Source organism: Heterodontus francisci, chromosome 41 (genome assembly GCF_036365525.1).
Source record: "Heterodontus francisci isolate sHetFra1 chromosome 41, sHetFra1.hap1, whole genome shotgun sequence".
NCBI classification, from domain to species: domain Eukaryota; kingdom Metazoa; phylum Chordata; class Chondrichthyes; order Heterodontiformes; family Heterodontidae; genus Heterodontus; species Heterodontus francisci.
Window position 1 is genome coordinate 31,919,321 of NC_090411.1, and position 16,728 is coordinate 31,936,048.

Genomic DNA, 16,728 nt, shown 5'->3' on the forward strand with positions numbered 1-16,728 from the left:
ATTGTTATGACGGTGCTGCAACATTTCTTGTTAGGTTTTTTTTGGCAGACTCATATTTTAAATTTGTGGCCATTGTTTTATTTTGGGAAAACTGAAAAGGATTCTATAGATGTTCTTTTCACTGGAGTCATTGAAAGGACACTGAGAGGATTTGTGGTGAACAACGCACACTGGCGGTCTCCTGTTTTCGGATAAATATCCTAGCAGGGGCTTTTTGACATGGAGAAGATGTTTACAGAGAAGTGACAGGTCAAGATTTATAGGGGTCAGGAGGCTTGACTCTTGATTTTGGTTTGCTTGGACTCTGGTTTTGCTTTGGACAATGTGTTGGAGTGTGAACTGTTATGAAGACAATTGGAGAAAACCAGTCAAGAGAGCAGTCACCATCAGCATCCTCTTCCATCTTTTTGAGAACTTCCTGTGAATTAAGTGTAAGAAATAGAGAAACTGATGCTGCATGTCTCCTGAAAAGGCAGCCAGAAACCCCTGATGGTGCATCTCACCTGGAAAACCTGCCAAACTGATCTTCAACATCGCCTGAAAGAACTGTTCTAGAAAGATCCCAGTGCCAGCTGTCTACACGTATTTGGGACGCCAAACCAAAAAAGGGACAACTGACATCTTTCCATATCTTCTCTTTTTTTCTTCAAGAATTAGCAAGTAATTGGCCAAAGTATTCTTTTTGTCTTTTTTAAATGACAGAGCTCTAAAAAGAAAATCTCTTTTTCTGGTTATCCAGTGTGTGTGTGTATGTGTCAGTGTGAGGTAAAGGCCTGCTACCCGACCCTAACACGACGGGACCCGACGACATGTGTCGGGTACAGGTCAGGTCGGGTCGGGTCGCTCTTTCGGGTCCGGCTTTTGAGCTCGGGTCGGGCTGGATCTGGGTCGGACACACACAGCAAGAAGTGTCAAAAATAAAAAACTTACCTGAGCTGGGAGTCCGGGACGTCAAAGAGGGAAACTCTGAGTCTGCGCGGTGAGCGAGTGAGCGTCCCTATGACGTCATCACACTCATGTTGTAGCTTCCTGCAGATTGGGAGTCGCAAGGGAGCTAAAAGGAACATTCCGGTGGTCGGGTTGGGCTCGGCTCCGTTCGGGTTGGGTCAGGCTCAGGTCAGGTCGGGCGTGGGAAGAAAATGGAGGGACTCGGGCCGGATCGGGCTCGGGTTCCGATGTGGTTCTGTTGGGATCGCGTCGGGTTTTTCTTCGTGCCCTGAGCAGGCCTTTAATGTGAGGGGCTAAGATAAAAGGGAACTTTCATATTGCAATCTCTCTGTTAATGCTTTGTTACTAGTTAAGTCTTGTTTTATAATAAACTGATAATTTTGTTGTTTATTAAAGAAACCTGGTTGTTGTATTTTACTTTGGGGTAAAAATAGAGTCTATGATTGACCGTATTGGTAACTGGGTAAACATTTAAATATATGTTGTGACCTGTGGAGAAGTGGAACTAGAAAAAACTATGCACTCCTCCCACCTCGGTCAGAACAGTATATAGAGAGAAACTATTTTCTCAGTCCAGGATAGGGGGCATCATCTTAAAATTAGAGCTAGACCATTCAGGGGTGATGTCAGGAAGCATTTCTTACAAAAGGGGAAATGGAAATCTGGAATTCTCTCCCCCAAAATATTGACATCAATTAAACATTTCAAAACTGAGACTGTTAGATTTTTGTTAGGTACGGGGATGAAACAATATGGATCCAATGCAGATAAATGGCCTTAAGAGACAAACCATGATCTAATTGAATGGTGGAACAGGCTTGAGGGGCTGATTGGCCTCCTCCTGTTCCTATGTTCCAATCACAGTATCATCATCCAAACCTGCCTGTATTCCACAGCTCTCATTGTCTCTGGGTCCAACCCCCACAGTCCGTCGACATTGTTAATTGGTGCCTGGATTCATGAACGATTCCTGACTGGCTACCTGGAATTGTCAATCATCATTAATGATGTCATTCCCTATTTGCATGCAGGCTGTCCCAGCAGTATAAATACAAGAGCTTGTGTAGGAAGTAGTTAGATTGTTGTTGTGGAGCTTCTGTGAGCAGTAAAGATTATGATGGCCTCTCAAGTATGTCAGAACTACCACAAGGACTGTGAAGATGCTGTTAACAAGCAAATCAACCTGGAGCTCTATTCCTCCTATGTTTATCTTTCCATGGTGTGTATTGTTTTCTTGGGGTCCTGTTTAAAAGTTAAGACTGGAATTTCAATGCATTTTGAGTAGCTAGAATTTCTCTAGGTCAATTAATTGGGTTTATAATCCTGTAATCCTTCCTAGACTTAAATCAGTGAACATCCTTAAAACAAGGACTTTATTCCTTGCTCTGTAATTTGTCCAATTTTGAAAGTAATTCCAAGGTTCCTCAAAGTTTCCAATAGAGGATTCATGTTGAAGATGTACAAATCTAGTCAACTTTTCCAACATGGATGGCAACAGTTAAATTTAGTGATGAGTTAGTGAAACATTGTCTGACTAGTTCTGGCTTTCTCACCCCCCCCCCCCCCCCTATAAATGAGTAAATCCTGTTGTGTTGAGCCCTTTTGTATGAGGGGTAATGATCTTTCATGAAGTATTGATCTAAAAGTATTATTCTACTGAGTGAGATGTTTCTTTTTCTCCATTCACTTGCATCTTCATTGGGGGACAAAGGATGTCCTGCAGATAACTATAGTTTGAGTGTCTGAAATGAAACTTGATCTAAATAGTGTTACTGCTTTTTGTAATGTCACAGGGAGGGGCATTTCAACATTTAACATTTTATAGCATAAACTTGAAAAATCAAGCCCCTTAATTGAAAGCAAATTCATCTGGAGTAAAGAATAGGTGCTTTATTTACCATGATATTGCTACCATTTTTGACATGGCCATAAATGAGATTTGGGTCTGACCTCTCTTCCCTTTCCATTTTGTCTCTACCTGCAGTCCTATTACTTTGATCGGGATGATGTTGCCCTGCGTCACTTTGCTGAGTTCTTCAAGGAGCAGTCACATGAGGAATGGGAGCATGCTGAGAAACTGATGAAATTCCAGAATAAACGTGGAGGCCGAATCATCTTTGAGGACATCAAGGTTGGATTCTTAACTAGAAGGAGTCTATGATCTAACTTGGATACTTTCAGAGAATGTTCCTTGTTCTAATAACTTCAGTTTTTGATTGAGAAATTAATGAGTAAAATTCCTAGTGTTGGTGAGTGGCTATAGGATGAGTTGGTATGACTGATCTTTGCCTCTTCTATAGATACAAGATCAATAAATAGACTTTCAGGAAGAACAATTTCTGCATTGTAAATTATTGGCTTAAACATATGGTGCTGAACTAGGTAACAGTCTGGAGAATGTGGGCCACAGCTGTCAACTTCCTGTGGATGGAGTTGAGGATTTGGAGAAGGAGCATTGGAACATAATTGGGATTTGAGCTTTGGCCAAAAATGGTGGGGCAGAGTCAATGAACTGATCCAGTGTCCTGTAATGGTCTGTCATTCCAGTGGCTTAAACCCCATCCCTCGCTATGGTCCCTCATAGTGTTGGGGTGCACAGAATACTTTTGTGGTGGTTAACCCTGTTGACCTTGAGCATAACATCCCTTGGACTTTGCACTCCCACTAACAGGACCACTATTCTGTTCCAGAAGCCAGAGCAGGATGAGTGGAGCAATGGTCTGGAGGCAATGCAGAGAGCTCTGCAGATGGAGAAGGATGTGAACCAGAGTCTGCTGGATCTGCACAAACTCTCCACTGGCAACACTGACCCTCATGTAAGTTAATATTGCAATGAGTTTTCAGATTTGAAGGTGATAATTGTAATCTGCCCTTAACTCTAGTGGAACTAAGTTTTTTGGCTTTTTTTTTTAAAAAGCCATCCATGCTGTAGATCTGGCTCACTCAACACTTCACAAGGTACTTGGTTTCTCTGGCATCAATCTTTTGCATTCACTCCTAGTGTAATGGAATTGACTTGCCACATCAAGGTAAATTTTGGACTTGTCTGGCTAAATCTATCCACCGAATCAATGATTTCCTTCTGTGCTGACCACTTGGCCTGTTGCCTGTGCTTGTTCTCTAGAGCAAGTCACACGCCCATGTACAGAACTTTCACCATTATCGCAGTGCAAATAAAATTCTTATCCAATGAAGGTTTTTTTAAAGCTAACAATGCTCACCTAGTTTCTTATGTTCTAGCTGTGTGACTTCCTGGAGACTCACTACTTGGATGAGCAAGTGAAGATGATCAAGAAGCTTGGCGATCACATCACCAACCTGAAGAGACTGGGAGCCCCTGACAATGGCATGGGAGTGTACCTGTTTGACAAGCTCACGCTGAGTTGATTAGCATTCTAGAATCATTAGTTCTATAATATTGGTAGAAACAAAATGTGATCCATTTATGGTTAATATGCAGTTTTCTCATCTCTTGCTGTATGTGGAAATAAAAATATTTATGGACTGAATTTGTTTACCTTTTGTATAGGTAAGTAACTCATTTCATTATTCAGATCCCCAAGATACCTAGCTGTCTAATATCTGATTCCACTGAAACTTTACCATGCCTTTTTGAGTTTTGCTCTCCTACATCCAGCTTCTGAAAATTGATTCAAAGTCTGCTTAGGATAGTTTGCTCACATCTTCCAATTTCACTGAGAAACCTGTAGGGAATATCTGAAATATGCAATTTTATCACAAAGGTAGTTTCTTGCATCTGCTGATGAAATGTTGTGGAATGTGAGGAAGGGGCACTGAATTTTGTTTTGACCCCTGTTCTGATTGGAGCAACAGGCAATGCAGAGAGATGTGAAGATGCTGACAGGTAAACAAAGGAAGATGTATTCCTGTTTGTTGATAGTATGAGTACTCTGCAACACAGACTTAAGGGGTTTGGGCAAGAGATGTAGGAGTAACTGAGGAGAATTTTTTTTTTTAATACAGCCAGTGGCATAACCTGGAACTTGCTGTGTATGAGGAGGGTGACAGTGTAGCCAATAAATAATTTCAAAAAGATGATCAAGAAGCTTGGAGATCACATCACCAACCTGAAGAGACTGGGAGTACCTGACAATGGCATGGGAGAGTACCTGTTTGACAAGCTCTCACTGAGTTGATTAACATTCTAGAATCATTAGTTCTAAAATATTGGTAGAAATAAAATGTGATCCAATTCTGGTGAATGCTTTCTAGTTAATTCCCAGTTTTCTCATCTCTTGCTATATATGGAATTGAAGTATTCATCATGGAACTGATCTCTGTATAACTCAGATTTATTTCAGTATGATACATTGCTGTATAATGATTCTATTAAAATGTTTCCCTCTCCCAGGCCATCCTCCAAACTTAATTCAATGCCTGCCTATGATGGTTTACTCACATTGCCAATTTTAATTAAGTTTGTAGGGGATATTTGAAATATGCAATTTCTGCTGTAAAAGTGTCCTTGCCATGACAAGTGAACTGTCAGGCAGCTGTGTAACATTAGAAATTGGGAAAGGACACTGCATTAGTACCTTCACCTCACCTTTTGGCCTTTTATCATAGTTGAGAACTGACTACTTTCATCTACCATTTGTTCAACCAAAGCTTTCATTCCTATTCACCAAAGGGGCAATGTTTTCCAATGTCTGGGCTAAGTATAGGGAGATGCTTATAGCAAGTAATGAAGGTAAGAGGCACCCAATACTTCAGCTTAAAAATCTTCCCTTACCAAATGCCATGACTTGACAGGTCTTGAATTCCATGGGAATTATGCCCCACATCACACTGTAGAGATGGAGGAACAGAGTTCACTTTAAAGCTTCTTCACTTTCTATTTCACCAATTTGCTGATTGGCTTGCAGAGTTAGATTGGATCACGTTCCATCGAGTGTGGTCGAGATTGGTATCCCTGAGTTGTTCTAGACCCACCCTGCTGACATCAATTCTCCAAATCATGTTAATTTGGATCCAATTCCACTCAATGCAAAATGGAATTTCCATTTGCTAACTCATACAATTATGTTAGGAATCTTTGGATCTGAACAGATTCGGTTTGAGGAAAGCCAACATCAAATACATCACAAAGTTCAAGAGGGGCTGAAAAATGGAAGCCGATGGAATTGGAGGAAAGCCTTAAACATATTTGGAGATTTGGTTTTGAGATAGGAGACAGAGTAGGGATAATGGCTATGTACTCCAAGCTATGGCTCGTCATCCCTTCCAGGGATCTATACTGGGGTCTCAGCTTATCATTATACTTAAATAAGGGAAAAAGTAGAGATCAAACTGGCAATCTGTGTGTGGTGTCAGAGGACGTCAGTGAGTTTTTAAATGATTACTTTCCATCTGTGTTCGCGATGGAGAAGGACGATGTAGGTGCAGGGAGGGGGATTGTGATATACTTGAACAAATTAGCATTGAAAGGGACGAAGTGTTAGCTGTTTTAGCGGGCTTAAAAGTGGTTAAATCCCCAGGCCCAGATGAAATGTATCCCAGGCTGTTATGTGAGGCAAGAGAGGTGATAGTAGGGGCTCTGACACAAATTTCCAAATACTCTCTGGCCACAGGAGAGTTGGTGGAGGACAACGAATGCGGTACTATTATTCAAGAAGGGTAGCAGGGATAAACCAGGTGAGTCTAACATCAGCGGTAGGGAAACTATTGGAAAAAGTTCTGAGGGACAGGATTAATCTCCACTTGGAGAGCGAGGGATTAATCAAGGATAGTCAGCACAGCTTTGTTGGGGGAGATCATGTCTAACTAACTTGATTGAATTTTTCAAGGAGGTGACTAGATGTGTAGATGAGGGTAAAGGAGTTGATGTAGTCTACATGGACTTCAGTAAGGCTTTTAATAAGGTCCTGCATGGGAGATTGGTTAAGAAGGTAAGAAGCCATGGGATCCAGGGCAATATAGGAAATTGCATCCAAAATTGGCAGGAGGTTGAGGGTGATGGTCGAAGGTTGTTTTTGCGATTGGAAGCCTGTGACCAGTGGTGTACCGCAGGGATTGGTGCTGGGACCCTTACTGTTTGTAGTGTCCATTAATGATTCAGACATGAATATAGGAGGTATGATCAGTAAGTTCACAGATGACACGAAAATTGGTGGTGTCATAAAGAGTGAGAAGGAAAGCCTTAGATTACAGGATGGGCTGGTAAGATGGGCAGAGCACTGGCAAATGAAGTTTAATCCTGAGAAGTGTAAGGTGATGCATTTTGGGAGGACTAACAAGGCAAGGGAATATACAATAGATGGTCGGACCCAAGGAAGTACAGAGGGTCAGAGGGACCTTGGTGTACTTGTCCATAGATCACTGAAGGCAGCAGCACAGGTAGATAAGGTGGTTAGGAAGGCATATGGGATTCTTGCCTTTATTAGCCAAGGCATAGAGTATAAGAACAGTGATGGAGCTTCATAAAACACTATTCAGGCCAGAGCTGGAGTACTGTGTACAGTTCTGGGCACTACACTATAGGAAGGATGTGATTGCACTGGAGAGGATGCAGAGCGTGTTGCCTGGGCTGGAGCATTTCAGCTATGAAGAGAGACTGGATAGGCTAGTGTAGTTTTCCTTAGAGCAGTGAAGGCTGAGGGGAGATCTGATAGAGGTATACAAAATTATCAGGAGCATGGATAGATAGATAGACAGGAAGAAACTTTTTTCCCATAGCAGAGGTGTCAATAACCAGGGGGCATAAGTTTAAGGTAAGGGGCAGGAGGTTTAGAGAGGATTTTAGGAACTATTTTTTCACCCAGAGGGTGGTTGGAATCTGGAACACACTGCCTGAAGGGGTGGTAGAGGCAGGAATCCTCACAACATTTAAGAAGTATTTAGATGAGCACTTGAAATGTCATAGCATATTAGGCTACGGGCCAAGTGCTGGAAAATGGGATTAGAATAGAAAGGTGTTTGATGGCTGGCACAGGTACAATGGACTGAAGGGCCTGTTTCTGTGCTGTATAACTCTATAAATGATATAGATGAAGGAATAGAGTGCTGTATATCCAAATTTGCTGCTGACACGAAGCTCAGTAGCACAGTAAGTAGTGTAAATTGGAGCAGAAATTTGCAAAGAGACATTGATAGATTAAGTGAATGAGCAAAATTGTGATTGATGGAGTTCAATGTGAAATTACTAAATTACTAACAACTAATGGACACTTACATAAATGTATTAATAAGTCTACTAGAATTTTAGTCTCCATCTCAAGGGGGCTGGAATACAAAGGGGTGGAGGTTAAGCTATATTTGTATAAAGTTCTGGTTAGATCACATCTGGAGTACTGTGTTCAGCTCTGATATATTGGCCTTGGAGGGAGTGCAGCACAGATTCACCAGAATGATACCAGGGATTACAGGGTTAAATTACTTGTACAGTTTGCTTAGAAGAGTCTTGTATCCCCTCGAGTATAGATGATTAAAGAATGATTATAATTGATGTGTTGAACACGATTAATGGACAGGGGGGTTTAATCTTGAAATGAGACCTCAGCCATTCAGGGGTAATGTCAGGAAACATTTCTTCACAAAAAGTGAAATGGAAATCTGAAACTCACTCCAACAAAATGTTGAGATTAATTAAACATTTCAAAAGTGAGACTGTTAGATTTTTGTTAGGTTCGGGTATGAAGCAATATGGAACCAATGCAGGTAAATGGCCTTAAAACACAAACCATGATCTAATTGAATGGTGGAACAGGCTTGAGGGGCTGATTGGCCTCCTCCTGTTCCTATGTTCCAATCACAGTATCATCATCCAAACCTGCCTGCATTCCACAGCTCTCATTGTCTCTGGGTCCAACCCCACAGCCCGTCGACATTGTTATTTGGTGCCTGGATTCATGAACGATTCCTGACTGGCTACCTGGAATTGTCAATCATCATTAATGATGTCATTCCCTGTTTGAATGCAGGCTGTTCCAGCAGTATAAATACAAGAGCTTGTGTAGGAAGTAGTTGGATTGTTGTTATTGGAACTGGGCTTTTGTTAGTAGTAAAGATTATGATGGCCTCTCAAGTATGTCAGAATTACCACAAGGACTGTGAAGATGCTGTTAACAAGCAAATCAACCTGGAGCTCTATTCCTCCTATGTTTATCTTTCCATGGTGTGTATTGTTTTCTTGGGGTCCTGTTTCAAAGTTAAGATTGGAATTTCAATGCATTGAGAATCTAGAATTTCTCTAGGCTAATCAGTTGGGTTCATAATCTTTCTCTCTAGTCCTCCCTTGACTTAAATCTGTGCACACCCTTGAAGCAGAGACTCTGTTCCTTGCTCTGTAATATTTGTGTTCAATTTTTGAAAGTTATTCCAAGGTTCTGTGTGGTTTCCAATAGAGGATTCATTTTGAAGATGTATAAACCTAGTTATCTTTTCCAACTTGGATGGCAACTATTAAGTTTAGTGAAACTTTGTCTGATTAGTTCTGGTCTGTCTTTACTTTTCCCCCTTTGTAAATGAGTAAATCTTGTGATGCTGAACTCTTTTTTTTTTTTGTATGAGGGATAATCTTGCATGAAGCAGTCATCTACTGATTTGTTTTTTTTCTTCAATCATTTAAATATTCATTGGGGGACAAAGGATGGCCTGCTGAACTATAGTTTGAATGCTGAAATGGAACTTTGATCCAAATGGTATTATTGCTTTTTGTAATGTCACAGGGAGGGGCCTTTCAACATACTTGGTGTTTTACAGCATAAACTTGAAAAACCAAGCCCCTTTAATTGAAAGCAAACTCTTTTGATGTAAAGAATGAGTGATTTATCTACCATGATATTACTACCATTTTTGACATGGCTGCCAATGAGTTTTGGGTCTGGCTTCTCTCCCTTTCCATTTTGCCTCTACCTGCAGTCCTATTACTTTGACCGGGATGATGTTTCCCTGCGTCACTTTGCTGAGTTCTTCAAGGAGCAGTCACATGAGGAACGGGAGCATGCTGAGAAACTGATGAAATTCCAGAATAAACGTGGAGGCCGAATCATCTTGGAGAACATCAAGGTTGGGTTTTTAACATGAAGGAGTCTATGATCTAACTTGGATACTTTCAGAGAATGTTCCTTGTTCTAATAACTTCAGTTCTCCATATGGTGAGATTAAGGAGTAAAATTTCTAGTGTTGGTGAGTAGCTATAGAATGAGTTGGTATGGCTGATCTTTGCCTCTTCTATAGATATAAGGTCAATAAATGGATATTCAGAAGGAACAACTTCTGCATTGTGAAGTATTGGCTCAAACATAAATGTCAGTTATACAGGCCCTTTGCCCATTTCTGAGACAACCATCAAGCATTGATCTATTCTAATCCTATTTTCCAACACTTGGCCCCTTGCCTGGTATGTTATGGCATTTCAAGTACACAACAAAACACTAAAATGATGAGGGTTCCTGCCTCTACCACCCGTTCAGTGTTCTAGATTCTAACTGCCCTTTGGGTGAAAACATCTTTCCTCAAATCCCCACTAACCCTCCTGCCCCCTTCCATTAAGTCTATGCCTCCTGGTTATTGATCCCTCTGCTAAAGGAAAAGGTATTAATGCCCCTCATAATTTTGTATACCAGTCAGCTCACCCCCTTGGCCTTCGCTCTGAGGAAAACAACCCTAGCCTATCCAGTCTCCCTTCATAGCTGCAATTCTCCAGCCCAGGCAGCATCCTGATGAATCTCCTCTGCACCCTCTTGTGCAATGTCATCCTTCCTATAGGGTGGTGACCGGAACTGTACACTACTCCAGCTGTGGCCTAACTAGCATTTTATACAGCTCCATCATAATCTCCCTGCTCTTTTATTCTATGCCTCGGGTAATAAAGGCAAGTATCCCATATGCCTTCCTAACCACCTTATCTACCTGTGCTGCTACCTTCAGTGATCTATGGACAAATATACCAAGGTCCCTCTCGCCCTCTGTACTTCCTGGGGTCCTATCACCCATTGTATATTCCCTTGCCTTGTTCGTCCTCCCAAATACATCACCTCACACGTCTCAGGATTAAATTCTATTTGCCACTGCTCCACCCATCTTCCCAGCCCATTATATCATCCTGCAATCTAATACTTTCCTTCTCACTATTTACAACACTACCAATTATCATGTCATCTGCAAACTTACTGATTGTACCTCCTATATTTGTGCTAAAATCATTAACATATGCTACTAACAGTCCCAACACTGATCCCTGCAGTGCACCACCAGTCACAGGTTTCCACTCTCAAAAACAACCCTTGGCCATCACCCTCGGCCTCCTGCCACTAAGCTGATTTTTGGATCCAAATTGCCCTGGATCCCATGGGCTCTTACCACCTTAACCAATCTCCCTTCTGGGACCTTTATCAAAAGCCTTACTGAAGTCCATGTAGACTACATCAACTGCTTTACCCTCATCTACACATCTAGTCACCACCTCAAAATTCAATCTAGTTTGTTAGACTCTACCTCCCCCTAGCAAGGCCATGCTGACTATCTGATTAATCTGTGCCTCAGAATATTTTCCAATAGTTAACCTAGCACTGATAAACTCACTGGCCTGTAATTACCTGGTTTATCCCTGCTACCCTTGAATAATTTTACCAGATTTACTGTCCTCCAGTCTTCTGGTACCTCTCCTGTGGCCAGAGATGTTTTGAAAACTTCAGAGCCCCTGCTATCTCCCCTCTTGCCTCACATAACAGCCTGGGGTACATCTCATCTGGGCCTGTGGATTTATCCACTTTTAAGCTCGCTAATACTTCCTCCCTTTCAATGCTAATTTGTTCAAGTATATCACAAACCCCTTCCCTGATCTCTACACCTACATCGTCCTTCTCCCAGAGTGAACACAGATGAAAAGTAATCATTTAAAAGCTCACTATGTCCTCTGGCTCCACACAGATTGTTACTCTGGACCCTAATGGGCCCTACTCTTGCCCTGGTTATCCTCTTGCCCTTAAATTCCAAGGTGTTTTAAAAGTATTTTTTCTCTCTTGCTGGCCAGTGTCTTTTCATGTCCCTTTTGTTCTTATTACATTAAGTACTTGTATACTTTCTTTACTCCGCTAGGGCCTCCACTGTTTTCAGCACTTTGAATCTGCTGTAAGCTTATTTTTTTCCTTCCCCAATCCTCTAAATCCCTTGAGATCCAGGGTTCCCTGGACTTGTTGGTCCTACCTGCCACCTTTTATGGGAACATGTTGGCCCGAACTCACTATTTGCTTTTTTTAATGACTCCCACTGCTCTGATGAAGTCTTTCCTACAAGTAGCTGCTCCCAGTCCACTTTGGCCAGATCCTGTTTCATTGAAATTGGCCTCTCCCCACCTCTTTTTTTTTTTTTCCCCCTGCCCACCCCCCCCCCTACCCCCACCCCCATTAGTACTTTATTTTGCAGTCCCTCATTGTCCTTTTCCATAACTACCTTTTAAATCTTCAAGTTATGGCCACTATCTCCAAAATGCTCCCCCACTGACACTTCTACCACCTATCTGGTTTCAATCTCCAGGATTAGGTCCCTTACCCTTCTCTTGTGGGACTTCCCATGTGCTGGCTCAAAAAGCTCTCCTGCATGCACTAACAATTCTGCCCCTTTAAGCCTTTTGCACTAAGACTATCCAAGTTGATATTGGGGAAGTTGAAATCCCCTACTATTACCCTATTTTTACACCTGAGATTTGCCTACATATCTGTTCCTCTATCTCCCTGACTGTTTATAGGCCTGCAGTACACTCCAAGTGATTGCCCCTTTTTGTTTTTAAATTCTACCCATATGGCCTCATTTGAGGAACCTAAGATATCATCCCTCTTTACTGCAATCATTGACTCCTTGATCAACAGTACAATGCCACCTCTTTTACACCTGCCCCTGTCATGCCTGAAGATTCTGTACCCTGGATTATTGAGCTGTCAGTCATTCCCTTCCCTCAACCATGTCTGTGATTGCAACAATATCACTCTCTTGTGTTAATCAGTGCCCTCAATTCATCTGTCTTAGTAGGAAGAACCCTGGGTGGTGCAGTGGTTAGGACTGCAGCCTCAGCTCCAGCGACCTGGGTTCAATTCTGGGTACTGCCTGTGTGGAGTTTGCAAGTTCTCCCTGTGTCTGTGTGGGTTTCCTCTGGGTGCTCTGGTTTCCTCCCACATGCCAAAGACTTGCAGGTTGATGGGTAAATTGGCCATTATAAATTGCCCCTAGTATAGGTAGGTGGTAGGGAAATATAGGGACAGGTGGGGGATGTGGTAGGAATATGGGATTAGTGTAGGATTAGTATAAATGGGTGGTTGATGGTCAGCACAGACTTGGTGAGCCAAAGGGCCTGTTTCAGTGCTGTATCTCTAAACTAAACTAAAACAGATGCAATCCAACATGCATTTTCCCCTTGTGCCTCAACAGATCTATATTTGCTCTGCCTTCCAGACTGACTCAATTTCTTCTATATTTGACTATGCATCGCTCCCTACTGTAACTTCTCTATCCCATCCCCCTGCCAAATTAGTTTAAACTCCAGTGCCACCACCCCTTTTCCCCCACCCCACTCCCCAACAGCACCAGCAAACTTCCTAGCAAGGATCTTGGTCCTGTTCAAGTTGGATGGATTGCATCTGAACAGGTCCCACCTTTGCTAGAAACTGACCCAGGAGTCTGGAGACTAAAGCTCTCCCTCTTGCACCACCTCAGCCATGCATTCCTGTGCTCTATCCTCTCATTCCTATACCCACAAGCATGTGGCACCAGGAATAATCCAGAGATTAAATCTTTGAGGTCCTGCTTTTAATCTGCTGCCTTGCTCCCTAAATTCTTGGTGTTTAATGAGGTAACAGTCTGGAGAATGTGGTCTACAGTTGTAGACTTCCCATGGACAAAGTTAAGGATGCTAAAAGGATTTGGAGAAAGACAAAATGGAGCATATTTGGGTGAATTGGGATTGGAGCTTTGGCCAAAAATGGCAAAGCACACTCTATGAACTGATCTAGTCTCCTACAATGGTCCCTCATAGTATTGGGTTGCACAGATTATCTTTGCTGCTAACCCTGTTGACCTTGGGCATAACATCCCTTGGACTTTGCACTCCCATTAACAGGACCACTATTCTGTTCCAGAAGCCAGAGCAGGATGAGTGGAGCAATGGTCTGGAGACAATGCAGAGAGCTCTGCAGATGGAGAAGGATGTGAACCAGAGTCTGCTGGATCTGCACAAACTCTCCACTGGCAACACTGACCCTCATGTAAGCTAATATTGGAATGAGTTTTCAGGTTGGAAGATTATAATTCGAATCTACCCTTAACTCTAGTAGAATTCCATATAGGTTGGTTACATGCTCGCATTTTGGGTGAAAAGGCCATCACACTAGCTGTAGATCACTGAACTGTTCACAAGGCACTTGGTTTCTCCAGCATCGATCTTTTGCATTCACTCCCTGTATAATAGATTTGACTTGCCACATGTGGGTAAATTTTGGTATTGTCTGACTAAACTTATCCACAGGATCAGAATGATTTCTTTCTGTACTGACCACTTGGCCTGCTGCCTGTGCTTGTTTTCTAGAGCAAGTCTTACTCCATGTATAGAACTTTCACCATTATCCCAGTGTAAATTTAAAAAAAAAAAAAAAATCCAACAAAGGTACTTGCTAACTTTTTATTTTAAACAATACTCACCTGATTTCTCATGTTCTAGTTGTGACTTCCTGGAGACTCACTACTTGGATGAGCAAGTGAAGATGATCAAGAAGCTTGGAGATCACATCACCAACCTGAAGAGACTGGGAGCCCCTGACAATGGCATGGGAGAGTACCTGTTTGACAAGCACACACTGAGTTAATCAGCATTCTAGAATCATTTGTTCTCTAATAATTGAAATAAAATGTGATACATTTCTGGTTAATATGCAATTTTCTCATTTCTTGCTGTATGTGGAAATAAAATTATTTATCATGGAGTGATTTTGTTTATCTTTGTATAGATAAGTAATTCATTTCATTATTCAGATCACCAAGATACCTAGCTGTCTAATATCTAATTCCACTGAAACTCTACCATTCCATTGAGTTTTGCTCTCCTACATCTATCTTCTGAAAATTGATCCAATGTCTGCTTAGGCTGGTTTGCTCACATCTTCCAATTTTCATTGAGAAACTTGTGGGGAATATCAGAAATATGGACGTTTTATTGCAAAGGTAGTTTCTTGTGTCTGCCAGTGAAATATCATGCAGTTGTGTAACATGAGGAAGTGGCACAAATTTGTTTTGACCCCTGATCCGACTGGAGCAGCAGGTGATGCAGAGAGATGTGATTGAGTTGTGAAAATGCTGACAGGTAGACAAAGGAAGATCTATTCCTGTTAGCTGAGAGGGGATTTTTTTTTTTTAACAGCCAGTGGTAATGGCCTGGACTTTGCTGCCCATGAGGATGGTGACAGTGTAGCCAATAAATGATTTTGAAAGGAAACTGGAATAGCATTTGGATGAAAGATACTTACAGGTGCAAGAGTAGGGGAATAGGTCTGATAGTGTTGTACTGGTCACCAGAGACTCTATGGACCGAATGGCCTCCTGTGCCTAAAATGACTGACGCTATTCATTGTAAATATTCACCACCATCATCTACCTTTTGGCTAGGTTGTCATTTGTTCAACCACTACTTGCACCCTGATTCACCAGGAGCCATACTTACGAATGTCTGGGATGAGTGAATGCAGAAATACTTGGGTCAGGTAGTTATAACACACTCTATTTCAGGTAAAATCTTCCCTTGCAATCAAGTCTCAATAGACTTCAGTTTTGCAGAAGCAACAACACAGGACTTTACAACTCTTAAATTCCATGGGCTTGACCTCCATGTTGCACTTAGACGGAGCAATAGAGTTCTGTTTGAAGCTCTCCACTTTTCATTTCCCCAGCAAGTCAGTTGCTTTGCAGATTCACTGGAATGTTTCAGGCTGTTTCATGTTTCATCTCTTTTGATATATTGTGGTCAACATTGGTATCACATTCATTCTAGACCCATCAAGCGCAGTGTCAATTCTCCAAGAGATGGATCCAATTGTGCTCAACACAAAATAAATTTCTATTTGCAGACTCCTGCGATTATGTTGACAAACTCTGAATCCGAGAACAGATTCACTTTGAGAAAACTCAAAGAAGCCAACATCAAATATATCACTGACAAGATTCTGCTGAAGAGATTGGGAAAAATGGAAGCACATGGAATTGCAGGAAACCTTTACATGTGGTCATAAGTTGGTTGGGAGATAGGAAACAAAGAGTAGGGATAATGGGTATGAACTCCAATTGGCAGGATATGACTAGTCATCTCACCCAGGGATCTGTACCGGGGCCTCAGTTTTTCACTACATTTATAAATGGCATGAAGGAATCGAGAGCCATATATCCAAGTTTGCTAATGACACTAAGTTAGGTGTTACAGTAGGTAGAGTAAATTGGAGCAGAAAATTGAAAAGGGACATTAAGTAAGTAGCCAAAACTGTGATAGATGAATTTCAATTTGAGATAGAGCGAGGACAGAGAGAGATAAATCAGAATATTTTCTAAATGGTGAGGAGCTAGGAACTGTGGAGGAGCAGAGAGAGTTAGGGGTCCGTGTACAGAAATTACTAACAGCTAGTGGACTGGTACATAAATGAATTAAAATGTTGACTAGACTGTTAGACATCATCTCAAGGGTCTGGAATACAAAGGGGTGGAGGTTATGCTATATTTGTATAAAGCTCTGGTTAGATCATATCTGGAGTACTGTGTTCAGCTTTGATATATTGACCTTGGTGG

The 16,728-nt window shown here is 41.7% G+C and overlaps 2 protein-coding genes across 2 annotated transcripts; both read left to right on the forward strand.

Annotated features, from left to right (window-relative positions):
* Positions 1-2,062: 2,062 nt before the first annotated feature.
* Positions 2,063-4,335, forward strand: LOC137353571 (ferritin heavy chain B-like). Its single transcript, XM_068019937.1, has 4 exons — positions 2,063-2,167; positions 2,933-3,079; positions 3,639-3,764; positions 4,189-4,335. Exons 1-4 carry the CDS (start codon positions 2,063-2,065, stop codon positions 4,333-4,335), a joined length of 525 nt encoding a protein of 174 aa, XP_067876038.1.
* Positions 4,336-8,600: 4,265 nt separating this feature from the next.
* On the forward strand, positions 8,601-16,181 carry LOC137353572 (ferritin heavy chain B-like). The gene is made up of 5 exons (XM_068019938.1): positions 8,601-8,625; positions 8,889-9,082; positions 9,829-9,975; positions 14,043-14,168; positions 16,020-16,181. The coding sequence occupies exons 1-5, from the start codon at positions 8,601-8,603 to the stop codon at positions 16,179-16,181; spliced, it is 654 nt and encodes a 217-aa protein (XP_067876039.1).
* Positions 16,182-16,728: the final 547 nt, after the last annotated feature.

Bases quoted from the DNA above. Each gene is read 5' to 3' on its own strand.
- LOC137353571 (XM_068019937.1), top strand. From the start codon at position 2,063: ATGATGGCCTCTCAAGTATGTCAGAACTACCACAAGGACTGTGAAGAT. The intron at 2,168-2,932 runs GTGTGTATTGTT...CTCTACCTGCAG, and splicing joins CCTATGTTTATCTTTCCATG to TCCTATTACTTTGATCGGGA. The intron at 3,765-4,188 runs GTAAGTTAATAT...CTTATGTTCTAG, and splicing joins CTGGCAACACTGACCCTCAT to CTGTGTGACTTCCTGGAGAC.
- LOC137353572 (XM_068019938.1), top strand. From the start codon at position 8,601: ATGAAGCAATATGGAACCAATGCAG. The intron at 8,626-8,888 runs GTAAATGGCCTT...GTTTGAATGCAG, and splicing joins GCAATATGGAACCAATGCAG to GCTGTTCCAGCAGTATAAAT. The intron at 14,169-16,019 runs GTAAGCTAATAT...TTCTATTTGCAG, and splicing joins CTGGCAACACTGACCCTCAT to ACTCCTGCGATTATGTTGAC.